This window comes from Geotrypetes seraphini, chromosome 11 (assembly GCF_902459505.1).
Source record: "Geotrypetes seraphini chromosome 11, aGeoSer1.1, whole genome shotgun sequence".
Lineage (NCBI taxonomy): Eukaryota > Metazoa > Chordata > Amphibia > Gymnophiona > Dermophiidae > Geotrypetes > Geotrypetes seraphini.
The window spans coordinates 66,886,004-66,913,769 of NC_047094.1; the positions used below are offsets into that span (position 1 = coordinate 66,886,004).

The window sequence follows — 27,766 nt, forward strand, 5'->3', positions numbered from 1 at the left end:
TTCACATCATTTCAAATTAAAATAATCAAACTGTTTGAAACATGTGAGAAGTTACGAACACTTGCTCCCTCCCTCATTACTTAAGCATCTGTGACAGCTCTGTCCAGCCCCTGAAGCACCATCAACCCACATAGACAACAATTCCAGTGGTGAGGAAGGCCAGACCATTTGTTCAGGTAACAGCAGGGCTGCAGTTTAATTTACTGAACAATAAGAACCCAGACTGTACATGAGCCAAACATCTGCTTAATCCTGAACTTTCTTACAACTGGATCAGCTGGCTTGCCTTCTTGGAGCACAGCCCCCATGTAGTCTCCTGAATTCAGGTACCTCCTCACCAGCAGTCACATGGCCAGTAGAAAGTAGTCTGAACCCCAACACTCCTGCTGGTTGCAGATCAATTCTGCTGGCCCTGAGGAGGGGCCACCTGATGTCCTATATCAGTGGTCTCAAACTTGCGGCCCAGGGGCCACATGTGGCCAGCCAGGTACTATTTTGAGGCCCTCAGTATGTTTATCATAATCACAAAAGTAAAATAAAACAGTATCTTGCTCATATATCTGTTTAGCTATAAATTACAATATGATAATTAAGACGTAGCCAAAAGGAAAGATTTATAAACTACAAAGAGTTTTACCTCATGCAAAATTGTAATTTCTTTAATAAGACATTAACTATTTTTTCTGAGGCCCTCCAAGTACCTACAAATCCAAAATGTGGCGCTGCAAAGGGTTTGAGTTTGAGACCACTGTCCTATATGCTGCTACCACTGCTATTGGCTGAGGCAACTGTTTTCTACTCTCCTGTTAGTTCCATAAATTTATCACTGACAACTTCTCATATTTTTTTACTATAATTCCACATATTCAAGTTCATAAATACAGTTATCGCAATACTTCATTCAAACCTCTAACAAGAAATGTTTTAAGTTCATTTTTTATAATCAACTCTCTGCTCTATTGGGTGTTAATCCCATTACCTGTGAGCATAAAGCTCCAGACAGCAGGACACTGACTGCAGAACACAACATTCATCCCAGAGGAAGTGCTGCAGATCTCTGAAGAAGAGAGAATTTGTGGTTAGATACCAGGATCTCTGCAAAGAAAAAGGCAGATTTACACTTGCTCCTAACATCCCTTATCCTTTTGTATGGAGATCTGACCCTGCTAAACCTTCAGACCCTAAATCTACCAGCCTGTCTATTAATCAACAACACAGTGTGCTATCCTGTCTAAACACCTGCACTGTTTTCCTCTCCAGTATCCAGCAATGTTTATTCAAAATATCTTGTGATTTGTAATTATTCTTCACAGGAAGCATGGGACTAAATACAGTTAAGAACAGGGACCCTACGACCACATGACACCCCTTCTAATAGACGCACACTGGCTGTCTATAGCACATTGTATTACGTTTAAGATTCTGTTCCTCGCTTTTAAAGTGCAAATGAGCCACTCGCCTGCATTTCTTAATAAACTTTTAATACCATATACCAGGAATATCAAAGACCCTCCTCGAGGGCCGCAAACCAGTCAGGTTTTCAGGATTTCCCCAATGAATATGCATGAGATCTATTTGCATGAACTGCTTTCATTGTATGCTAATAGATCTCATGCATATTCATTGGGAAAATTCTGAAAACCCGACTGGATTGCGGCCCTCAAGGAGGGACTTTGACACCCCTGCCATATACCATGTCCAGAGTAATTAGGTCTACACAAAAACATCTTCTTGCCATCCCTTCCATGCGTCAAATAGTTACGATGCCACCAGAAAACAATTTTTGCTGTTATTGCACCAACAATGTGGAATGACCTGCCCCCCCCCCTTCCCATTAACCCTTTCAGGACCATAAGGATCGTAGGCCAATTTTTGTGGTTTTGACGACATTTTTATGGTAAAAAGGGCTTGCAGATGCCAAAAAATTGATTTTTTTGTGAAATATCATTATTTTTATTTAAAAAAATCACACTTCTGGCTTATGGACAGTGTGGCAAGTGAATCTTCTCGTCAATCTGGCAACGACGCTAATGAATGAATGTCGGAACCAGTTTGTTTACATAAAGGCAGTATCCTATGGAATCCGTACATATCAAATTTAGAACTGTAGACTATCCCAATCAAAATTTATAGGATTTTAAAGTTATGGGACAAATATGTCCCTTGGTCCTGAAAGGGTTAACCTCAGTCAAGAAAGCTGTCTCCATAAGTTTAAATATGGCCTCAAAGCTTTCCTTTTCAAAGATGCGTTCGAAACCTAAACTTTTTCTGATCCTCCCCAAGTGGAAAATCCTTATTTTTACTCCTCCTATAGGTTCTCTCTCTCTTTTTTTTTTTTTCTTTTCTTTCATCTTCATCTCTATCTCTACTCCTTTAACCCTCTACTCCTCTCCCCTTCCTTTTTCCTTTTTGTGTCATGTATGTTAGTCCCTTATATTTTTTAAATAACTATTTTGTATGTTCCCTCTATTTTTTTTATATAATTGTATACAATTTGTATGGAAACAGCTTAGGCTTTATAAGTGGTATATCAAATAAAATAAAACTTGAAACTTTACCAGCTGGACAGACTGTAGAGAAGGGAATGAGAACATAGAAAGAAGTTAAGAGGTGATAGACTCAGAAGTAATCTAAGGAAATACTTTTTTATAGTAGAGGTGGTAGAAACAAAGACTGTGTCTGAATTAATAAAGCGTAGGACAGGCATGTGGGATCTCTTAGGAAGAGGAGGAGATAATGGATGCTGTGAATGGGCAGACGTGATCAGCCATTTTATCTGCCATCAAGTTTCTGTTTCTATGAATAGCAAAAAGAAAGGCAATCCCCCATTTCTTAAAACCGTAATATGTATATTGAAGGTTATTAAAACCCCAGAATTACAGGCTTAACGTGACCATTTTATGAAATGTAATTTTCCCCTTTTTTATCTGTGGAATTTGAAGGTTGGAATGAATAAGAAAATAATTCTGCTTATCATTCACTTATTTGTGAATAGTATACATGTCTCTATTCAGCAAATAGAAGAAAGGGTATTAGCTTTTCACACCATTTTAGGAAAGGCAACAAATAATAAATTTCAGTTATAGATGTAGAAGCATTTTGTCAGAGTGAATCTTATGATTAATGATGGGCTGCTTTGGCAGTCATACATTCATAAACATAAAGATAACATAAAAACTCACTTCTGTACTGCAAATACCGCTAAGTTCTATGCGGTTCACAAAAGATTATGAGTACAAAAGGTGAGAAGAAAGGCAGAACGTGCCTAATTTTCAAAGTATTCAGTAAAAAGATACTTTTTTAAGACATGTTGAAATTGCAGATAAGAGTCAGTTGACATAATCAAGAGAGCCAAATCCTTAACCCATTAATGCCACTTGAAAGGACAGCAGAAGTTGAAATCTTTTAAATTTACAACCCTTGGCAGATGGAAAAGAGAATAGTGCATGAGCTACACCAAAATATTCATCCTCCCTGTTCTTCCCATTACAATTACTTAGGACTCAAATTCACTTTATGTAGTTAAACAGATTTTAACTCATTGGCTTCAATACTGCCACTGCACAAAGCTAAAACTAGATTTTAAATTTAGAAAATGCAGTTTAGAATATGAACTCCCAAGTATGCAGGTCAGATATGGACATCCATTTTTGTGGTTTTTAAGGAAACCATAACAGTGGCGATGACCATAAAATGGAGCACACTTGTCCTTTATTATAAATGCCCTTCAATAAAATATTCTATGTAGCCATTTGAGTTGACACAGACCATATTTCAAGTAAGAACATACTGGGATAGACCAAAGGTATATCAAGCCCAGTATCCTGTTTCTAATAGTGGCCAACCCAGGTCACAAGTACCTGGCAAAATCCCCAAAAGAGTAGAACAGATTTTATGCTGCTTATCCTAGAAATAAGCAGTCAATTTTCCCAAGTCCATCGTAATAGCGTAAGGACTTATAGAGAAATCTGCTATGAAAATTCACCTTTTTGTTAGGTTCCATAAGGATAATCCTTTGTTGAATTTTTGGTGTTATAGCTTTTTTTAAATTTCTGTTTCTTAATACATATATATGCTATGGGGTTCATAATAATAAAAAAAGAACAAAAAAGTGTCCTAAATGGCTACTTGGACAATCAAAAAGTCTGATCGTCCAAGTACCCATAACCAAAGCTGGTTTTTAGACGTATCTAAAAATAGTTTAGGCTTTTCCCCTGCCTCTAAACACACAGAGAGAAAAGAGATGTGTTTAGAGGAGGGGAAAAGGCGGGCAGTGGGCGGGAGGTGGGCCGACCTACACCTAGGCGTACAACAGGTATAACCAAACCATTTGACAGGTTGCCTAGTTGGCATTTAGACCTTTTTGATTTAGATGAAGTCAAACCAGGTCTAAGTGCCGAAAAAGGGGCCGCAGAGCTGGTGCGATCAGTTCAGCGGCCCGGCAACCTACCCACTGCAACCATCGCGGCAGGAAAGATGCCCAATCTCTTCTGCCGCGATACATCACCCCCCCACCCCCCGATGATATCGGGGCAAGAGGGAGCTCAAGCCCTCCTGCCCCATGGCAGCCGCTGCACCCCCGATGATATCGGGGCAAGAGGGAGCCCAAGCCCTTTTGGCCTGGCATTCTTACCTCCCCCCCTCCGCCAAGTACGAGCAGGCCAGGAGGGAGCCCAAGCCCTCCTGGCCCCGGCAAGCCCCCCCACCTACAAGAATGGGCCAGAAGAGAGCCCAAGCCCTCCTGGCCCCGGCGACCACCCACCTACACGAACAGGCCAGGAGGGAGCCCTAGCCCTCCAGGCTCCCGGCGACCCCCCCACCTACATGAATGGGCCAGGATGGAGCCCAAGCCCTCCTGGACCCGGCGACCCCCTACCCCCCACCCCCCCACTACAATACGGGCCATTCGTGTAGGTGGGCGGGTCGCCGGGGCCAGAAGGGCTTGGGTTCCCTCCTGGCCCATTCATGTAGGAGGCAGGGTCGCCGGGGCCAGGAGGACTTGGGCTCCCTCCTGGCCTGATCGTACTCGGCGGGGCGGGGGTGGGTAAGATTGCCGGATCAAGAGGGCTGGAGCTCCCTCTTGCCCCGATGTTGTCGGGGGGGTCATGGTTCAACGGGGCAAGAGGGCTTGGGCTCCCTCTTGCCCCGATGTTGTCGGGAGGGGTGTTCGCGGTTCGACATGGCAGGAGGGCTTGGGCACCCTCCTGCCTGGATCGTTGTGGGGGGGGGGATTCTGTAACCGATGTTGTTTTTGACAGACACCGGTTACAGAATCCAGCTTTTAGGTGAAAGACTGGCTCCTCCTTCACCTAAAAGCCCTCCTGTTGGACGTTTGGGACTTAGGCGTTTTTTTGGTTCATTATGGGCAAAAAGGGTAGACGTCGTGGGGGTGTACTTGTAGACGTAGTGGTAATCTGGGCGTTTAATAGAGGCAGGCCATAATCAAAACAAGGACGTTTGTTTTGGTTATGGACACTTTCTCTGCTTCTGCTTTGAACATTTAAAGACTTAGGCCAAAAGGGGATTTAGACGTTTTTTTGATTATGCCCCTCCACATGTTCAATTAAAATTGAATAAATAAAGAATTTTTTTTTTAGAACAAAGAAATTATCCAAACCTTTTTTAAACCCTACTATGCTAACTGTTTTCACCACATTCCAGAGCTTAACTCCTCCTTTACAAAGCTGTGCTAGCGTTTTTAGCTCCAGCCGCTGTGGTAACAGCTCTGATGCTCATGGAATTACTATGAGCGGCTAAGCTTTTACCGCCATGGCCAGCATTAAAAATGCTAGTGCGGCTTTGTAAAGAAGGAGGTTAATTACATATTGAATGAAGGAATATTTTTACTGGTTTGTTTTAAATCTACTACTAGTCCTGGCATTTTTGGAAAGTGTAAACTGGCTAGGCTTCTTAGCTGTTGTGCATCCAAAGTTTGAGGGCGCGTGTTGGAGGCATGATATAGGCGGGCTTAGCACTTGGATGTCTTGCAGTAATAATCAAACATTTCCCAAGACACCGAGGATGAACTTGTTTTACAACCATCCATGTGCCAAAAACGTACCCAAACTAACCAGATGACCACTGGAGGGATTAAGTAATGACCCTTCCACACACACACACTCCCCCAGTGGTCACTGACCCTCTCCCACCCACAAAGATCTGAATGAAACAGTACATATCTGTCTCTAGGACAACAGCACGGAACAGCCTAGTAAAGCAGCACACAGGTAATTTGAGTAGCCTGGTGAGTGGGCTGGTGAACCATACAGAGGAGGAACCAGACCCATAAGCCAACCACTACATTTATGGTAGAAAGTGTGAGCCTACTAAAACCCTATTATACTGCCATATAGGTGCCATCTAGCTACTGGGCTACTGGGGTGGTAAACAGGTGGGCGTAGTAGGTTTTGGGAGCGTTTTGGATGGCTTATCAGAAATCATAAGGGGGTTATGGTAAGATGTACATCTGGCACTCTTTATGAGAATTTCATGGCAGTGCTCTTTAAGATGCCCCACTGCCCTGTTGGCATGTTTGAGTGGTCAGTCCATTGCAATGTTGGCCCCTCCCATATCCAAATGGTCTGGATTTAGATGATTCACTGTTAACGTTGTATGTTTAAAATAAAATCCCTCCATTTTCTTGGACAGACTGATTATTCCTTACAGTTCCATCAGAACATTAAGATCAAATACCCAAAATCTATTACATATCCCCTCAGTCAGACATCTCTTTAATGACACTATCCGTAAATGTATTTTTTCGGTAAGTGTGCCTGAACACTGGAATTCTTTGCCTGGCCATTTAAGAGAAGAGAAAAATATTGATAAATTTAAAACAAATTTAAAAGTATATAAGTATGTCTGTATTTTTTTTTGTTGTCTTTCTCCTTGGCTGCTGTATGTCTGTTTGTCTTTTTTTCCTATGTGTCTCTCTCTCCTTGTCCCAGTGGCGTACCAAGGGGGGGGGGGGCCTTAGGGGGGGGTGCAGAGCCGGCCAGGTCCGGAAAATTCTACTGGGCCGATCAGCTTTCATCTCTCCAACATCAATTCTGCCGTCGGAGAGGAAGTTCGGGCCAGCCAATTGCTGCCTAGCTGGGCGGAACTTTCTCTCTGAAGGCAGAATTGACGTCGGGGAGAGGAATGCTGGTTGGCCTGATGCAGGGAAGGAGAGCTTGCGGCGGTGGCGGCGGCTTTGGGGCCTGTTTCCCGATGGCAGTGACTTTGGGGGCTGTGCAGGGAGAAAGAAAGAAAGGGGGCAGGCAGGGAGACAGAAGGAAAGAAGGGAAACAGAAAAAAAGAAAGGGAGGCAGGGAGAAGGAAAGGGCAGGGAGAGAGTAAGAAAAAGTTGGGGGAGGGAATGAGGTCTGGAGGAGAGGAAGCATACAGGCTGAAAGAAGGGAAGAAAGATTGGATGCACAGTCAGAAGAAGAAAGTGCAACCAGAAACTCATGAAATCACCAGACAACAAGGTAGGAAAAATGATTTTATTTTCAATTTAGTGATCAAAATGTGTCTGAATTTATATCTGCTGTCTATATTTTGCACTATGGCCCCCTTTACTAAACCACAATAGCGGTTTTTAGCGCAGGGAGCCTATGAGCATCGAGAGCAGCGCTGGGCATTCAGTGCAGCTCCCTGCGCTAAAAACTGCTATTGTGGTTTAGTAAAAAGGGAGGGGGATATTTGTCTATTTTTGTATGGTTATTACTGAGGTGACAGTGCATAGAGTCATCTGCCTTGACCTCTTTGAAAAAACCCCGGAATAGGAATGATAATTCACATTTTCTCAGTGTACAGTGTGCTTTGCGGGGTTTTTAAAAATGTTATTGTTGATAGATCATTTTGACTTGGTCATTTTAAAAGGAGCTCGTGAGCCCAAAAAGTGTGGGCACCCCTGAGCTAAAGCGTTAAAGCTGCTTGTTTCTGCCGTAAAGGTCATCTCTGACGCAACCAGAAGTTGTATCAGAGACGACCTTTACGGCAGCCATATGCAACTATAACGCTCCGGCTGCTGTAAGAAGGCAGTTTAGACATCGCCTGCCACAGGGCAGGGAGGTTTGTCGGACCGGGCCTGTTGTCCCGGGGTGGGGGGGAGAAAGCGCCATGAAAGTAAAGGGCAGGGAGGGAGAAAGGGAGGAAAGCTGGGGTGGAGAGGAAAACAGGGTAAAACAGAGGGGGGAGAAGGACGCTGAAAGCACATGGGGAAGACAGAGTGGGGAGAAGATGCTGAAGGGAAATGAGGAACAGAGAGTGGGGAAAAGATGCTGGCAGGGAAGAAGACAGAGATGCCAGACTATGGGGGGAGCGGAGGGAAGAAGATGGGTACCAGACCAATTTGGAAGTGGGAGAAAGGGACAGGCACAGTAACAGAGCAAATGGAAGATGCAGAGAGAAGAGAGACAGTGGATGAAAGGAAGAGAGTAACAATAAGATGAGAAAAGCAGAAACCAGAGAAGACAAAGGTAGATCAAAAATTTTCTATTTATTTATTGCTTTAGGAGACATGTGTCACTGTTTCTGTGGTGTTGCATTGTATGCAGAGTCCAGCTTCTTGCTGGTTCAATTTAACCTTTGTCTATGTATTTCTATTTATCCCCCCTTTTTCAAAACTGTGGAACATTTTTTAGCGCCAGCCGTGGTGGTAGCAGCTCTGATGCTCAGAATTCTATGAGCGTCAGAGCTGTTACCACCGTGGCTAAAATCCATACTACAGTTTTGTAAAAGAGGGAGGGGTTAGTTTGTGATGACATATTCCATACTAGGCGAAGGTGTTTTCTGTGTTCTATGTGTTCGAAAGACATGGTTTTCTGTTAGGATTGACGGTGTAGGATTGATTTGTATTAGTCTGGCTTGTTTAGTTTTACAATGGGTGTATTGATGTACTGCTCACTGCAGTATGTAAGATGCTGCCTTTTCCTAGGTACTCATGTGTGACGTGTGGCTTGTTACTAAAAATCATGTTTTTCGTACAGATGGGGGGGGGGAGGATGCCATAAAATGATGGGCCCCGGGTGTCACATATGCTAGGTACGCCACTGCCTTGTCCACTGGTTTGTTTTTTTTCAATCTGTCTCTTTAGCCCCCTGTCCTTCTGTGAGTGTCTGTGTGTCTCTCTCTCCTTGTCCCCTGTTTTTTGTGGGGGGGGGGGGGGTTTCAATCTGTCTCTTTAGCCCCCTGTCCTTCTGTGAGTGTCTTTCACTGCCACTTAACTCTGTTTCAGTATGTGTGACATATTTCTATCTGTCTGTCAATGTCTCCTCTTATTTTTTTTCTTGCACTTTCTCTCCCTAGCCTCCTGTCCTTATGTGTGTGTGTGGAGAAGTCAGGGGGCTGTTGGGGGAATATGCCCCTTCTCCCACCTACCTTTTTTTTCTTTATCTGGAAACGTGCAGACAGTAACTTGAAATTGGCACAGAGAAAGTAGTAAGAAGTAAATTCGAACATAGTAAATTGTTTAAAGTAGTAAATTGGCACAAAGTGACTTGTGTAAGTTAAACCGGCACTCGACACTCGTTGGTATGTGAACGTGCGCACGCGAAAATTTGTTTTGACAACCGTCAAACCCGCATGCTATTAGCCCGAAGGGAGGTGTATCTCAAAACTTACTGGCACTTTGTTTGGGTCAAAAGAAGAACGTACATACCTGTTTACTTCGATTCACGTTGGGTTCAGCTTCCACATTTGTTCTGTGAACATCACAAAGTTGTCTGTCTGTCTCTTATCAGAACAGAGTATTTCTCCCCAGCCAAGAGGCTCTCTGCATTGTGTGTGCCGGTATGTGCAGGAGAAGCGGTATTTCACTTCCCCTGCAGTCCCTGTGCAGCACTTGCCTCGGCGCCTCCTCCCATGACCCTCGTCTGCATGTGGCTCTTGAGAGGAGCTGCCGCTTAAGTCTGGATGTGATTTCGGCCAAGTTCGGGCATGCAGTGTTAACCTCGACTCCCGTCTGCATGCGGCTACTGAGAGGAGCTGCCGCTTAGGTGTGGCTGTGAGTTCTTCGGCTACAGCACTCGAATGCTGGTGAGGCTCTTGAGAGGAGCTGCAGAGTTCGGGCGTGCAGTGTAAAAGAGTCAGCCACAGTGCTCGAGTGTGGTCCCGTTGTAAGTGCACATGTGCTCTCCTGCCTGCCACGGACATCATATGGATCACGGAACACGCAGGTAGGAGTGCGCATGCGCGCTTAGCATTTTATTATTGTAGATGTAGTTTACACCGCTTTGACAATATTAAGGCAGTATATCAAATTTTTAATAAACTTGAGAAACATGTTTTGAATTTGGATGTTTTTGTGGTTGAAAATAGTGAACAAATTTAGGCGTCCTTAGGCTGGACGTCCTGACGTCCAAGATATCCAAATAGATCATTTTAAAAAATTAGACATTTAGCGGTTTAAAAAATAGACATTCCTCACCATGACTTTTGGACGTCTTACAGGAAACGTCCAAACTCAGACTTAGGGCTCCTTTTACGAAGGTGTGTTAGGTCCTTAACGCGCAGAATAGCGTGCACTAAAATGCCATGTGCGCTAGCCACTACCGCCTCCTCTTGAGCAGGTGATAGTTTTTCGGGTAACATGCGCTATAGCGCATGCTAATCTGGTGCGTGTGCTAAAAACGCTAGCTTACCTTCGTAAAAGGAGCCTTTAGACGTCCTATCGAAAATGCCCTATATGACCTGGATCAAGAGTCTGAAGATCAAGAGTCTGAAGATATTATGATCACCAAAGAATATCAAGCAAACCCCATAAAGCTTTCAGTAAAAATGCAGCAATTTAATAGACTTTCAACACTCTAGGAGCTTAGTATACAAAACCCACTAACAAAACCTCTGTGTTCGTGCAAGTTGGTAGAACAGGATCTGCTGACATACAACCTGTACTAAATACATCAGAAAAAGATGTCCAAGTTCTGGCTATGCCCAGCATGATATGATATATAATATGATACATATGTTTAAATACTTGAAATGTATTACTGTAGAACCAAATCTTTTCCAGATAAGGGAAACTGGTAAATCTAGAGGCCATAAATTGAGGTTGAAGGGTGGTAGACTTAGTATTAATGCTGAATGATGAACTGCGGATCTTAAAAGAAATTGATTTAGAACTAGTCCAGAAAGATCCTCCAACGTCAACGTGTCCGACCATCGATTGTAGGTCGCCCTCTTCACTTGGTTCCTTCGATCTTACCAAACATGATGTCCTTCTCCAGTGATCTCTCTCTTCTGATGATGTGATCGAAATAAGACAGTCGTAATATCATCATTTGAGCTTCAAGTGACATAGCCTGTTTGATATCTTCCAGAATTGATTTGTTAGTTCTTCTGTCAGTCCACCACGATATGCCTAAAATCCTTCTCCTGCACCAAAGCTCAAATGAGTCAATTTTCTTTCTGCCTTGTTTCCGTAAATGTCCAGCTTTCGCTTCTATAACTGACCACTGAGAAAATAAGTATGTGGACAAGTCTGATCTTCATTTGGAACATTAATGTTAGGAATTCTTTTTTATGAAGAGGGTGGTCAATGCCTGGAATGCCCTCCTGAGGGAGGTGGTGGAGAAGAAAATGGTGTAAGAATTTTTTTAAAAAAGCATGGAATAAGCACAGAGGCTCTAATTAGAAAATTAATGGTATAAATTGAAGAATTAAGGCTGGTAAGGGCAGACATACACGATCTGTGTCCCGTAAATGGCAATTCAGTTTAGGATGGGCTGGGGAAGGCTACAGCAATTTGAAATATGAGGACAGTGGTGGGCAAACTGTTACAGTCTGTATCTCGCAAACGAGATGGTTTGGATAGGCTGGTATGAGCTTCAATGGCAACTCTAATAGTTGGCATCTATGGACAGTACCAGGTGGATTTCTATGGTCTATGACCCAGAAATAACAAAGAAAAAAGACAATTTAATTAAATCATGAATTATAATGCATGTAACTATAGGGCAGACTGGATGGACAGTTCAGGTCTGTATCTGCTGTCAATTACTATGTTACTATGTTTAAGGCCTGGAATTCCTCCTGTTTTAGCTGCATTTCTACTCCTGTAGGGTCCCCCCTATGGACTTGCTACTCAGTTGCTTTGCCTCCTCAACTTTCTGTTCAAGGGCTTTTCTGAGCTCCCCTTTCTCTGTCCATATGCTGCAACAGGCTCTCATTCTCTCTCATTCTTCCCTCTTGACCTTGCAACTGGTCCTTAACCTCTACCAGTTGTCTTTGGAGGTTCTCATTTTCCTTTCTTAATTGAATTGTACACTGTGCCGATAGCACCTGATCTTCTTCCAGATCTTTAATGTAATAGGCAGCCTTCTCTAATTCATGGGCTCGATCTTGAGGTGGGTACTGAACCTGTAATAGTTGATCTTCAGGGGGTTCTGTCTCCTCCTCTGGCTGAGACAACATGGCAGACACCCAATCCAGGTCTCCAGTCCTCTCTAGATCACAAGAGCTGACTTTCTTCCACCCCTTGGGCTACCCCTGAGACAGGCACTTAACCTCTAAAGGTCCCCTTTTCCTTCTTGGGGTTTCTGGGCTCAGGTTGCAACTCTTGCGTCCTGCCCAAGAATCCCTCTCTTTTAGAGTGTAACCATTGTCTGGCTTCTGACATCCTGCTTTTATCAGGGCACTTAACCTCTTGGAGTCCCTTGATTTTTAACCAGTCTCTTGACTTGCTCTTTGGAGACTCACTCCACTTTCCTCCTTGTCAGTCACTCTCTGCAACTGTTTCCATGACCCCCCATTTTGGTCTTTTTCAGTCCCTTAACTGTGCCCCACTCTTGTCTGCTATGTATTCAGGAACTGGCCTTGTATTAGGAACCCAGCTCTTGCTTTAGTCTGGAGTCTGTATCAGCTATTTTTGTTTGTAGGAAGCTGTGTTTATTTCATTCTCCTAGGACAAGCAGGATGAGTCAGCCACATATGGGTGTTGTCCCAACAGCTCCCAATTTGCGGATAAGCTCTCCAATAGCTCAGAGAGATTTTTTTTTTTTCTCTCTCTCTCTCTCTGAGCACGTGCAGTGCCCGGGCCCCACTGGGCAGGCCCGGGCCCTACCCATTTCCCCCTGCTTCCCCCTAATCCCCAGTCTTTAGTTTCCGCCCGTTTCCATCGGTTGATTTTTCTACAGCTCTCCATTACAACTTTTCTACTCATCACCTTGAAGATGTCTGAATCATCTAAAGAAATGACTGAGATGCAGGAGAAGGATGAATGCACTGGATCCTCATGAACTGTGCGCCCACTGATTGGATCCGGCGCACGAGGTTTCCGTGTTTCTTGCATTGTGTGCACATGTCTCCACGTGCACGCAAGCTAAGGAAGAGGGCACTGAGAGACTTCATGAAGAGAAGTGAGGCCTGAGAATCTTCCTCCAGCAGCCATCCTCATCGGAATGCAGCAGCAGGGGATCCACAAGCTAAAGCGGCAAGGAGCCTCCAGGATGCCCTGGCTCAGCTAATCCCCCCACCTGCACTCGGCCCGGCAGAGAAATCTCTCCCGGAGTCCCTGCATGCTGCCGCGTAAAGTCAGCTTCTGCAGACAGCAGATCGGAGTTTTCGCCCTCCAGAATGAGCGATCTCCCCCAGAGTCCCTGCATGCTGCCGCGTATAGCCAGCCTCTGCAGGCAGCCGATCGGGGTTCCCCCTCCAGCCCCAAAGGTAAGTCCTATCTGCTTGTTTTTGGGAAAACCTCTGATAATCTTTTGCAGCCCCAAGGGCTCTGCCCCACCCTCCTCCCAATCTGAACTTAAGGAGAAAGAAACTCCCATGCTTCTTTCCCTCGGGGGGTCCTGCAGACCTCTCCCACCGGCAGGAGACATGCTGCCCCAGAGTTCAGCTTGTAATGTGCAATCTCCCCACATTCTGAAAAAAATAAATAAATAAATAAACTCGATGCTTCTTTCCCTCTTGGGGTCCTGCAGAGTCTGCAGTTCAGACCTCTCCCCCCTCCCCCCCTCATGTCAGGAACGAGGAGTCTGTCTTTCACATTAGCTTTTCACATTTAGCTCAACCTCGGAGCTCAGACTGGGCGGGGTCTCAGCAACCAGCCATGATGGAAACCGCTAGCAACCAATTGCAACACAGGTTTTTCCTTCCTCCCAGTCCCGGGGAACTCTTCACAAAGTATGGTGCTGATGTCATCAGTGATGTGGCATGTCAGACCACGCCTCCCCAAAAGTGGGGATTTGAAACTGCTCAGCCTAAAGAGCTGTTCACTGTAGAGAATGACACGGTGAAAAAATTGGTCCCCGTCACCGCCCCGTCCCCGTCTCACCATCCCCGTCACCGCCCCGTCCCCGTCTCACCATCCCCGTCACCGCCCCGTCCCCGTCTCACCATCCTCTTCACCGCCCCGTCACCGCCAATGCCACCCCATTCACCGCCCCGTCACCGCCACTGCAATCCCATTCACTTTTCTTTATTTACGTATAAAGGAAACATTCTTTAAAACTTTAAAACTTAGTTAAATATTAGTTAATAACTATACAAAAACAAAACACGCAGAGAAAAAATTAATTAATATAAATTCCCTGACTTCCCTGCACTGTCCCCCCTTGAAGGTCTGTCCCCATCCTGAAAGCCTGATGCCCCCCCCCCCCCGACGTCCGATACATCCCTCCCCCCGAAGGACCGCCGACTCTCCAACAATATCGGGCCAGGAGGGAGCCCAAATCCTCCTGGCCACGGCGACCCCCTAACCCCACCCCGCACTACATTACGGGCAGGAGGGATCCCAGGCCCTCCTGCCCTCGACGCAAACCCCCCTCCCCCCAACGACCGCCCCCCCCAGCTTCAAAATGATGCCTGAAGTTACCTTGGGGGTTCTGAGCACTATTAATTTTAATTTATTACAGCACTCCAGAAATATTTTTCTAATTGTTTTAACTTGGAAAAGCGAACCAGGATTGTCTTAATGAAAGGCTTATGTTTGCACTGCAGCCCTCCTGCCCTCGACGCAAACCCCCCTCCCCCCAACGACCGCCCCCCCAGCCGACCCGCGACCCCCCTGGCGACCCCCACGACCCCCCCACCCCCCTTCCCCGTACCTTTGGTAGTTGGCCGGACAGACGGGAGCCAAAACCGCCTGTCCGGCAGGCAGCCAACGAAGGAATGAGGCCGGATTGGCCCATCCATCCTAAAGCTCCGCCTACTGGTGGGGCCTAAGGCGCGTGGGCCAATCAGAATAGGCCCTGGAGCCTTAGGTCCCACCTGGGGGCGCGGCCTGAGGCACATGGTCGGGTTGGGCCCATGTGCCTCAGGCCGCGCCCCCAGGTGGGACCTAAGGCTCCAGGGCCTATTCTGATTGGCCCACGCGCCTTAGGCCCCACCAGTAGGCGGAGCTTTAGGATGGATGGGCCAATCCGGCCTCATTCCTTCGTTGGCTGCCTGCCGGACAGGCGGGTTTGGCTCCCGTCTGTCCGGCCAACTACCAAAGGTACGGGAAGGGGGGTGGGGGGGCCGTGGGGGTCGCCAGGGGGGTCGCGGGTCGGCTGGGGGGGCGGTCGGAGGTTCTTGGGGGGGGGCGGTCGTTGGGGGGGAAGGGGGGTTTGCGTCGAGGGCAGGAGGGCCTGGGATCCCTCCTGCCCGTAATGTAGTGCGGGGTGGGGTTAGGGGGTCGCCGTGGCCAGGAGGGTTTGGGCTCCCTTCTGGCCCGATATTGTCGGGAAGTCGGCGGTCCTTCGGGGTGGGGGTGCGAGTGGTCCTGCCGGGGGGGGGGATGTATCGGACGTCGGGGAGTCGGCCGGGCAAGAGGGCTTGGGCTCCCTCTTGCTCCGATCGCGGGTGCGGGTGGGAGCGCGTGCGAGCGGTCGTTCGGGGTGGGGGTGCGAGCGGTCCTGCTGGGGGGGTGAATCGGGCGTCGGGCAGTAAATAGCGGTTCCTAGAAGGGGGTACATTGGCCCGCGGGGACAAACCTGTTCACCGTTTCCGCGGTCGGTGAATGGCCTTGTCCCCGTCACCGCAGCGACTGCTAGTTTTCTTCCCCGTTTTCGGCGGTGACCCGCGGCTTAAATGCGGTGGCCGCGGGTAAACCGTCACCGTGTCATTCTCTAGTTCACTGCACTTTTCCACAGCTTACAGCCAGCAGGAGGGACTCTGCTACTATTTATGATTTCTATAGCACTGAAAGGCATATGCAGCGCTGTATAGTTTAATATACAATAGGCAGTACAGCAGGAGAAGCCCACATAGGAGGCATCATCACTCCTCTTTCTCTGCCTCCAGGCACAGTGGGAAACGCAGCCAGGAGCACTGGCACAGATGAAGGGGTGCATCCTGCCCCCTCTCTGCAGGTTCACCCCCCTCTCAAGAAGGACAAAGAATGTCGGCGGGGTACATGGAGCCACCCAACCAGTCAAGTGGAGCAGCACATGAACCTGCGAACCACCAAGGGTGGGACCAGCAGCAACAGTTAATCCTCCTGCTGACCCAACTCCTCTCTCAGCGGGCAACATTCCTCCCATTGCCCCCCCTTTAGAGGGAGCCACGCACAACAACATGGCACGTTCCAGCGGCATGCCATGCACCCAAGCAATGGAGGAACAAGCAACATACCAGCCTCCAGCCATGCCCCGAGTCACCACCCACAAAAATAAATAAATAAATAACTATATAAAAAAACAAACAAATCCAAAAAAACCCACAAACGAGGACTTACCCCAAGTTCCTCCAGAAACTCACAGCCTTTCTCAAGATCCACATGGGTGGACCACCAGTACCCAACACAGATTACTACAATGCCTGAACTACTTCAGGCAGGCGGTGGCGATTCCAGTCCAGAAGAACCTCCTGGACTGCAGAGACAAGATTTGGAAGACTCCCTCTTCAGGGCAACCAACATCAAGGAGACTGGGACTGAAGTACCAGATCTTTCCGGCCCGGGGATTCGACAACCCGCAGCAGCCATACATGGACATTGCGGTAGCCTTGGCGCTTAAGAGAAACAGGGTAGCACGACCCCCCCCCCTCCAACGCCCAGTCATGGAAGGACCTGAAAAACCCTGGATTCCACGGGGAAAAAGACCTTCGAGTGCGCAATGCTGAGCGCACAAATTGCTGTGCTCCAGTTCCAGATGCGGCTTTATCAGGAGGCCATTGAGAGAAAATAAATAAATAAAATAAAACAGGGACTCCAGCTCACCACCGAGCCAGTCCACACTGGCAGCAGTTTGTGCCCCAGCGCTCGCAACAGTAACATAACTGCTACGCAAACAAGCACCGCCCGAGGGGCAGGGGCATCCAAGGGCAGCCCTCTCCCCAAAACAAAAACAGAACCTTGACCACCCTCCAGCCAGCAGGATCAGATTGTCTGCGAAGGCTTGGCCCAGTATCACCATCGACCAGTGGGCCCTCAGCATCATCAAGCAGGGATTCCAAATTCGTCTCCACTCCCGCCCCCAGAGTGGGCAGGGCATTCTCCATCTGACAACCCAATTTTCCTGCAGCAAGGAGAGGACCTGCTTCGGCAGAATCAATAGAGGTGGTGCCGAACAGAGGAGATCACCAAGGGGTTTTTACTCCAGGAACCCCTGCATCCCCATGGACAAGGACAACGCTCGATCCTGGATCTCTGCAAACTCAACAGGTGCATACACAAGGAACGATTCCAGATGCACTCTCTGGGTACAGTCTTGGCCCTGTTACAGCTCGAGTTTTGGCTAGTATCCCTGAACTTACATGATGCATACACTCACGTGCCCATGCACCCAGCCCACAGGAGGCATCGTCGCTTCTAAAGCCAAGACAGACACCTCCAGTACAAGGTCCTACCCCTTGGACTCTCAACGGCTCCAAGAGTGTTCACAAAGTGCGTGGCAGTGGCACATCCTCGCCTTCAAGGGGTGTGCGTCCTATCTTATCTCGACAGCTGGCAGCCCCGACAACCACCATAACCCTCCTCCAAGAACTGGGGTTCCTCATCAACTACAAGAAATCCCACCTGATACCCACTCAGGGGATATCGTTCATCGGGGCAGTCATCGACACCACACAGACCAAGGCAGTCCTACTGGACTACCAGATCGACGCCATGACATACCTGGCCCAGTGCATCCCTGCCAGCAGCTCATCGTCAGCACGCTCCCTCCTGTGTCACGGCTGCGGTCATTGTTGTCCAGCACACCAGACTACACATGAGATCCCTGAAAGGGCACCTCAGACGTCATTGGGACCAGTATACCCAACCTCTGACCACCCAGATACCCATTCGCCAGCCCATACACAAGACGCTTCACTGGTGAACGGCCCGAGATAACTTAGCGATAGGGAAACCAGACCACCACCTCACCAGCTGGTGGCCACCATGGATGCCTCCGAACATGGAGGGGGGACACACGTTCTCCATCTTCGCACAGGGGACATATGGTCGGCCCAGGCATCTTCACTCCATATCTACCTACTGGAGCTCAGGGCCATAGGGAATGCCTCGAAACCTTCAAACAATGGGTGACAGGCAGAGCAGTCCTCACCCAAACAGAAAACCAGGTGGCCATGTACTACATCAACAAGCAGGGAGGGACAGGTCAGCCTCGCTATGCAAGGAAGCTTGCCGCACGTGGGAGTTCACCAACTCCATTCAATGCCCCATCCAGGCAACTTACCTCCCGGGCGAGCAGAACGTCCTGGCAGAAAGCCTCAGCCACCAGCTGGATCCCTATTTGTGGTGTTTCAACTCAGCGGCAACGAAGAAGATTTTCAGCACCTGGGGCACACCGAGCATCGACCCGTTTGCAACCGAAATGAACTCAAAATACTCAACCTTCTGCTCAAAGAGATCAACCCATCGCCGTCTCAGCCCCGACGGTCTGTCTGTGAGTTGGAACCACAGACTCTTATACGCCTACCCGCTATACCCTAAGTCCTGCAGAAGATCCTTCAGGACAGAGCAACGGTGATCATGATTGCCCTGTGCGGGCCCCAGCAACCATGGTTCCCGTTCCGGCAAGGGATAGCGGTTCACCCACCTCTCCCCCTCCCGATCAGTGCAGTTCTCATAACACAACACAGGAGCCTTATCCTCCTCCATGACCTGCGTTCCTTAGCCCTGACCGCATGGATGATGAGAGGATGAACCTACCACAAGATGTGGAGCACATTCTTATGGCAGCCAGAAGACCTTCAACCAGAAAATGCTATGGGTTGAAATGGAGAAGGTTCCGCTACCGGTGCACAGACACGCAGCGAGTCCCCTACAACTGCCCCATCACGGACATCCTGCAGTACATAATAATAATAAAAAATAATAATAACAGCTTATATACCGCAATACCGTGAAGTTCTATGCGGTTTACAAAAGATTAAGCAAAGGTACAAATTGACTGACTTCAAGAGGGGAAGAAGAAAGAGAAGTAATTAGACAGGAGCATATCTCAGTGGGACCTAAAACCCACTTCCATCAAGGTCCACCTAAGTGCAATTGCGGCATACCACACTGGCCTAGACAATAAACCAGTGGCGAGGCATCCAGTAATCACAAAATTTCATGAAGGGACTGTCCAATCTGCACCCACCGGTCAGACCACCACCGCCCGGATGGGACCTCAACTTGGTGCCGCATCAGCTCACCTCGACCCCTTCAAACCTTTGGAGGAGGCAGATCCCGTATTCCTGGCTGGGAAAACCCTGACCTCCATCGCGTAAGCCAGATGTATTGGCGAGATCCAGGCCCTGGTCCATCACCCCCCGACACACTCCTCCATGAGAACAGGGTGGTACCCAGAACCCACCCCTGATTCTTGCCGAAGATGGCTTCAGCGTGCCTCCCAGCACTCTATATCCCCCCACAGGGAGGCACACAGCCACTTCAGCGACACCTCCTGGACTGTGTGCGGGCCCTGACTATGCAACAGACCAGACAAGCCTCAATTGTTCGTCTCCTACGACCAAAACAGAACAGGACTGCCGGCCACTAAACGCAGGCTCTCGCGCTGGATATCCAAGTGCATCCCCTTCACCTATAGAAGAGCGCAGCGTCAACCGCAGGTGGGAGCCCACGCCCACCAGCGTAGAGCCATAGCCACCACAACGGCTCATCTGCACCACACACCAATAGGGGACATCTGCGATGCAGCCACTTGGTCCTCCATGCATACCTTCACCAAGCACTACTGCCTCGACATAGCATTCCACGCTCCAAATGCATTCGGCCGAACAGTCTTGGAAGTGGCTCTTCCCTCCCGGGAGGGACAGCAACCACTAGCACAGCCTTGACAAACACTGATTAAGTAGGGGGTTATAGATATTAAGTAGGTCTTCCAGCACTCCTGTCTAGACTGAATGTGGAATATGCAAGTATGAATTCTCACATGCAAGTACGAATTGTCACTGTTGACCAGTTGGTTTCTCACTGTTCATTGATTGTCTGACCAGTTTCACTGTTCTGTGAGTATTATTGCTCAGTTAACACAGCACTGTATCAAAAACCTTGTTTCCACAACTTCACCTGCTTCGCCTGGTTACCCTGCCCGGCTCGGCCTCCACAGCCAGGCGAGGGATGCACAGAGCGCTAAGGCGCAGGTCCAGTCGGTACATCCCTCAGCTAGGGAGTCACCCATATGTGGCTGACTCATCCTGCTTGTCCTAGGAGAAAGTGTAGTTTATTACCTGTAACGTAGGTTCTCCGTGAACAGCAGGATAGTCAGCCACACAACCTACCCGCCTCCCAATACGACCGACCCGGCCACAGCTAGGAACATCCTGGGGATTAGGAGGAAGCAGGGGGAAATGGGTAGGGCTTGGGCATGCCCAGTGGGCACTGCACGTGTTCAGAGAGAGAAAGAAAAAAAAAATCTTTCTGAGCTATTGGAGAGCCATATGTGGCTGACTATCCTTCTGTCCACGGAGAACCTACGTTATAGGTAAGTAACTACACTTTCATGCTGCCCACGGACCGAAGAGTGCAAGACTAGCACTGAAAACAAAAAGTGCAGGATTCTGAAGGGGTGGGGGGTGTTTGATATTCTGTAGAGGATCCACAGACCGCCACAGAGGTCTCGGAGGGCTGCCATTGGCTCACAGTCCTTGCAATGAAGACCACTGCTCTAGAGTTTACAGCAGTTTAGTAAAAGGACCCTTCAGAAGTTAAGAAATAAATCTTGTTATGTAATTATGGACCATCTGATCTTATGAAACAATTGCAGAGTTTAATACTGTATAGAATACATATGCTAAGGCCCTTAATTTAGAAACATCTTCATGTGCATACACATGCAAATTATGATCTCATATAGCTGCTATTTACACTTGGAGATCTAAACCACAGAAATTTAAAAGGGTGTGGTGGAGAGGTGGGGACACTTGATGAAGTTACAAGGAAATACAGTGGTGCCTCGCATAACGAACGCCTCGCACAACGAACGCTGCACACAACGAACTTCATGTCTTGATTCACACAACGAACTTCGTTTCACACAACGAACTTCATACAACGAACTTCGTTTCACACAACGAACTTCGTTTCACACAACGAACTTCACACAACGAACTTCGTTTCACACAACGAAGTCGCCCGAGCTGCCGATGTATTGCATCCTTCCGCGCAGGCACTGCAGGCAGTCGTTAGTCACTGCGCTTAACTGCCCTCTCTCACTGTATACAGTTGTCCTTTTAAGATAAACTCAATATTTTTTATATATCATGGCTTCTAAAAAAAGCAGGAAGGTGATTTCTGTTGAAATGAAACGGGAAATAATTAGAAGGAGTGAATGTGGGGTAAAACAGTGTGAACTCGTCAAAGAGTTTGGCCTCAGCAAGACCACCATTTTCACCATTTTGACAAATTTATCTTTTTTTATGTCATCTTAGCATATTTTATGCTGCAGAACGAATTATTTTTTTTAACATGTATTGTTATGGGAAAACGCGTTTCACATAACGAACTTTTCGCATAACAAACTTGCTCCTGGAACGAATTAAGTTCGTTGTGTGAGGCACCACTGTACCTTTAAAACAAACAGGAGGAAATTTTTTTCTCTGAACGAATAGTTAAGCTCTGGAGCCCATTGCCAGAGGATATGGTAACATCAGTTAGCATAGCTGGGTTTAAAAAAGGTTTGGACAAGTTCATAGTCTGTTATTGAGACAGACATGGGGGAAGCCAATGTTTGCCCTGGATTAGTAGCATGGAATGTTGCTATTTGGATTTCAGTCAGGTATCTGTGACCTGGATTGGCCACTATTGAAAACAGGATACTGGGCTAGATGAACCATTGGTCTGACCCAGTATAGCTGTTCTTATGTTTTTAGGTGGTTTACATAGGACACAAATCTACACATCTATTTCCCATTTTACAAGTGGAATACAAGTGAATAGGAAAAAAAAAATCCCCACTGGATTTGCACCAGCTCAACACATGCACACATTGCTATAAAATGCTCATTATGGCCACTGTACAAGTTTCAACAAGGAACTAAAGATAGTCTTTCTCCTTAATCTCCCATTTTTTTATTTCCACATTCAAAGCGAAACAAAATTAAAATTGCAGCCTTACACTTAATTGGCAATATGATTTGTAAAATGGAGCAGCTACAAGTGGAAGTGGCACAAATAGCATGTGGAAGCTGTCAGGATGGTTCTGTTCGTTTTATACACACGTATGTTTCTAAAATGGTTTTCCCCGCTGCACATGCCAACAAATACATGTTTAGAAAAGGCTTTCCCGACACAGAGCCTTTTGTAAATGCCCTGCTAGAACTAAGTGCATCCCAATGTGAACATCTCCATTCCAGTCTTCATGCTTTATCCAAAATTGGGAGCTAAATATACCATGTCTCTCTGAATTCATGACTGCATTGACACTGCTTATAAGGGAAGAATCTCAGAGTTACTGCAGCCCTGTTCTGCTCAGGAAACTGAAACTACTGGTATTATTCCCTATAGAGAGACAGACCAGGAAACAAAGCTTGAAAAATACAAAACTGCTGGTTTTAGTTACTAAATACCAATTTCTTCGTACTGAGAATCCCATGAATTTGGAATTGTGACGAGAAAAAACTACCTCTGTTTTTCAGGAAACATCAATCAAAAGCACTTATAATGATACTCACTTGAGTCTCCTGTCCCTTCTCTTTCCTGAGGATGTCTCTTTCAGTTCAAGGCAGCATAATCCCAGGGATGGTGGTTACAAAGGCAAAGATGGAAAAGTTCATAAGATTTCCATGATGGACACAGAATTGTGAGTTTCCTAATGAAATGAATGGAATTTTTCTTCCTCGGTCTTCTACTGCAGAAAATCCAGGGAGCACACAACAACTATAACCAGAGATTTACTGTGCAATGCCAGTGACTGTCACACCCACAGAGACTGTCCAATGCCAGTGCCAGCCCCACCAGAGATCCTGTATATTGGCAGTCAGTAGTCCAATCACAGTTACTGTATAGTGCCAATCACAGACTGTCTGAATAATGTGGTTTAAAAAGAAAGCAAAAAAATGCAAGAAAAGTAAATGAGGAAGAGCTGGACAAGGGAAGGAAAAGGCAAAGCATTGCAAGCAGGGCAGGATTAAGGCATAGACATTTTAGGCACATGCTGGGTCGGGTAAAACAAGGGTTCTGCAGACCCCACAGATCTCACAGTTCTTTTTTCCTTCTTAATGCCACTGTTTTGACTGCCTCGGAAGTCTATCTTGCCGACATCTCAACGTTATGCTTCATCTTCTGGTGTGTCCTGCTCCTACAGAACAAGAACATTGCATCACAGGGGACGTGACCTAGCAGAAAAATGTTGCATCGTAGGGGGTGGGACCCTGCTGAGTCTGATAACAGCATGCAACTGATAGCAGGTGTGAGGGATAGATTAGGCACATGCTTAGGGCAATAGATTTTGCAAATCCCAGAGCAACAATTCTTTTTCATTCTTTTAATCAAACATCTCTTATATTATTCATACACCTTCTTGCATATGTGTAAAGTATTCAGAACACTATAGCTCTTTCTGCTATTTCTTATTCAAAAACAAGACAGCACCATATTCAATCATTGCACTTAATGTAAACATTTTTTTAGGAGAAGAGAATAAAGTGTACTTATCTTGCTTAGGGCATCAGCGAAAAAGGGGCACCAGATGTCGAAAACAGATAATGTGCAAGAAACAAGTGAAAAAGGCACCAGAAGGGCACCACCAGCTCCAGTGTGCAAGAATATGTCTACCAGAAATAGAAGTGCACAATAGGTCATGAGAGCACCTTGCACAAAATTGTTTAAGGTAGGAGGCTCCCCCGATGTCAGTGGAACAAAATGTCCAAGGGTGTACTCGTGATTGGCCACAGCTATGAAATAGTTTACCAGGCAAACTGCAGTTGTAAAAAAAAAAAAAATGTAATATTTGAAAGAAACTAAAGCTCAACCTTTTTGCACTTATATTTGATGATATGTGATCACAAAAAGGACCTGGTCAGGAAAAACTAGGTGGAAATACCTATACCCATCGTATCATTTCTTCTGCTAGAAACTCCTCAACCCTCAGATGTCCTGTCTTTCTGTCTTTCCAAATTAGATTGTAAGCTCTTCTGAGCAGAGACAGTCTATTAAATGTACAGCGCTGTGTACACCTTTTAGAGCTATATCTATATATATATAAAATCGGAGGTATGTATGTGTGTGTGTATGTGTGTATGTGCCGCGATCACGCAAAAACGGCTTGACCGATTTGAACAAAACTTGGTATGCAGATCCCTCACTACCTGGGATGATATGTTCTGGGGGTCTCACGGCCCACCTGCACACGTGGGCAGAGCTACAAACAGAAAATCAGATTTCACCCATTCATGTCAATGAAAAAAATGTAAAAAGCTGCCAACGCAAAAACGGCTTGCCCGATTTGAACGAAACTTGGTATGCAGATCCCTCACTTCCTGGGGTGATATGTTCTGGGGGTCTCGTGGCCCACCTGCACACGTGGGCGGAGCTACAAACAGAAAATCAGATTTCACCCATTCATGTCAATGGAAAAAATGTAAAAAGCTGCCAACGCAAAAACGGCTTGCCCGATTTGAACGAAACTTTGTATGCAGATCCCTCACTACCTGGGGTGATATGTTCTGGGGGTCTCGCGGCCCACCTGCACATGTGGGCGGAGCTACAAACAGAAAATCAGATTTCACCCATTCATGTCAATGAAAAAAATGTAAAAAGCTGCCAACGCAAAAACGGCTTGCCCGATTTGAACGAAACTTGGTATGCAGATCCCTCACTACCTGGGGTGATATGTTCTGGGGGTCTCGCGGCCCACCTGCACACGTGGGCGGAGCTACAAACAGAAAATCAGATTTCACCCATTCATGTCAATGGAAAAAATGTAAAAAGCTGCCAACGCAAAAACGGCTTGCCCGATTTGAACGAAACTTGGTATGCAGATCCCTCACTACCTGGGGTGATATGTTCTGGGGGTCTCGCGGCCCACCTGCACACGTGGGCGGAGCTACAAACAGAAAATCAGATTTCACCCATTCATGTCAATGGAAAAAATGTAAAAAGCTGCCAACGCAAAAACGGCTTGCCCGATTTGAACGAAACTTGGTATGCTGAACCCTCACTACCTGGAGTGATATGTTCTGTGGGTCTCGCGGCCCACCTGCACACGTGGGCGGAGCTACAAACAGAAAATCTGATTTCACCCATTCAAGTCAATGGAAAAAATGTAAAAAGCTGTGGGACCGATTTGAACGAAACTTGGTATGCAGATCCCTCACTACCTGGGGTGATATGTTCTGGGGGTCTCGCGGCCCACCTGCCCAAGTGGGCGGAGCTGCAAACAGAAAATCATATTTCACCCATTCAAGTCAATGGAAAAAATGTAAAAAGCTGTGGGACCGATTTGAACACAAATTGGTATGCATATCACCTGGGGTGATATGTTCTGGGGGTCTCGCGGCCTACCTGCACACATGGGCGGAGCTACAAACAGAAAATCAGATTTCACCCATTCACGTCAATGGAAAAAATGTAAAAAGCTGTGGGACCGATTTGAACGAAACTTGGTATGCAGATCCCTCACTACCTGGGGTGATATGTTCTGGGGGTCTCGCAGCCCACCTGCACACATGGGCGGAGCTACAAACTGAAAATCTGATTTCACCCATTCAAGTCAATGGAAAAAATGTAAAAAGCTGTGTGACCGATTTGAACGAAACTTGATATGCAGATCCCTCACTACCTGGGGTGATATGTTCTGGGGGTCTCGCGGCCCACCTGCACACATGGGCGGAGCTACAAACAGAAAATCAGATTTCACCCATTCAAGTCAATGGAAAAAATATAAAAAGCTGTGGGACCGATTTGAATGAAACTTGGTATGCAGATCCCTCACTACCTGGGGTGATATGTTCTGGGGGTCTCGCGGCCCACCTGCACACATGGGCGGAGCTACAAACATAAAATCATATTTCACCCATTCATGTCAATGGAAAAAATGTAAAAAGCTGTGGAATCTCCAGTTATTTTACTTAGCAACCTTGACCCACCAAAACTTTGCAATGGCACAAGGCTTTGTGTAAAGAGGTTACTGTCCAATGTAATTGAAGCGACTATCTTAACCGGAAAGGGACAAGGTGAAACCATATTTATCCCGCGGATACCACTTATTCCAACAGATCTTCCTTTTCAGTTTAAGAGATTGCAAATTCCAGTGAGACTTGCATTCTCTATCACAATCAACAAATCACAAGGACAGACTATTACATACTGTGGAGTGGATTTAAGATCCCCCTGTTTTTCCCATGGACAACTCTATGTTGCTTGCTCAAGGGTGGGTTCACCCAAGAATGTATATGTTCTTGCTCCTGGAGGTGAAACTAAAAATGTTGTTTATAATCAAGTTTTGTGTTAGTTGTATTGTATTCATTTTGTCAAATATTTCACATTATTATTTGAATATTGTACTTTTTATAAAGCTGTAAAAAAATAATTTCTTTCACCACTATAAAGTATCTTTATTTGAATCCATTTACTATAATTAAATACCATTTACTATAATTAAATTTGCTATAATTAAATACCCGTGCAACGCCGGGGCATCAGCTAGTAACTAATAAATAGGAGGAGGAAGAAGAGGAGAGGTGAGGATGCAACTTCTAGATGGTAATAAACACAAAAGTTCCTGTATAGTATAAATAATGATTTTTATTTAAAATGATAAAATACCAGTAACCTAATGTAGCCAAGTTTCACCAAACATCTGCATCAGGGGTGGGGTAAATTCATAACGTATGAAGCAGAACATTTATAAATTCATAACGTAGGAAACAGAACATTTACAAATATTTATTTACTCTTGTGTCAGACAATCTTGCTTTAAAGACTGCCTTTTGTATTTGCCACTCTGCAGAGTTTCACAAGTAACATAGAAACATAGAAACATAGAAATTGACGGCAGAAAAGGGCCATAGCCCATCGAGTCTGCCCATACCAATGACCCACTCCCTGATTCTTACTCTCCTAGAGATCCCACATGAATATCCCATTTTCTCTTGAAGTCTAACACGCTGCTGGCCTCAATCACCCGCTGAGGCAGCTCGTTCCAATGATCTACCACCCTTTCAGTGAAGAAGTACTTCCTAGCATCACCCTGAAATTTCCCTCCCCTGATTTTCAGCGAGTGTCCTCTGGTTACCGAGGACCCTGTAAGACTGAAGATATCATCTTTCACCTCTATACGCCCAGTAATATACTTAAAGGTCTCAATCATGTCCCCTCTCTCTCTTCGCTCCTCCAGTGAGTACATCCGCAGTTTCCTCAACCTTTCTTCATACGTGAGTTCCCCGAGCCCCAAAACCATCCTGGTAG

General features: G+C 46.5%; 1 protein-coding gene across 1 annotated transcript in view; it reads right to left on the reverse strand.

The window, feature by feature from the left end:
- Positions 1 to 23,677, reverse strand: part of LOC117368842 — a 211,742-nt gene extending 188,065 nt beyond the window's left edge. The window contains 2 exon segments of the mRNA XM_033962586.1: positions 980 to 1,057; positions 23,032 to 23,677. Of these exon segments, the coding sequence (XP_033818477.1) occupies positions 980 to 1,034 (55 nt within the window). The 5' untranslated portion in view covers positions 1,035 to 1,057; positions 23,032 to 23,677.
- Positions 23,678 to 27,766: the final 4,089 nt, after the last annotated feature.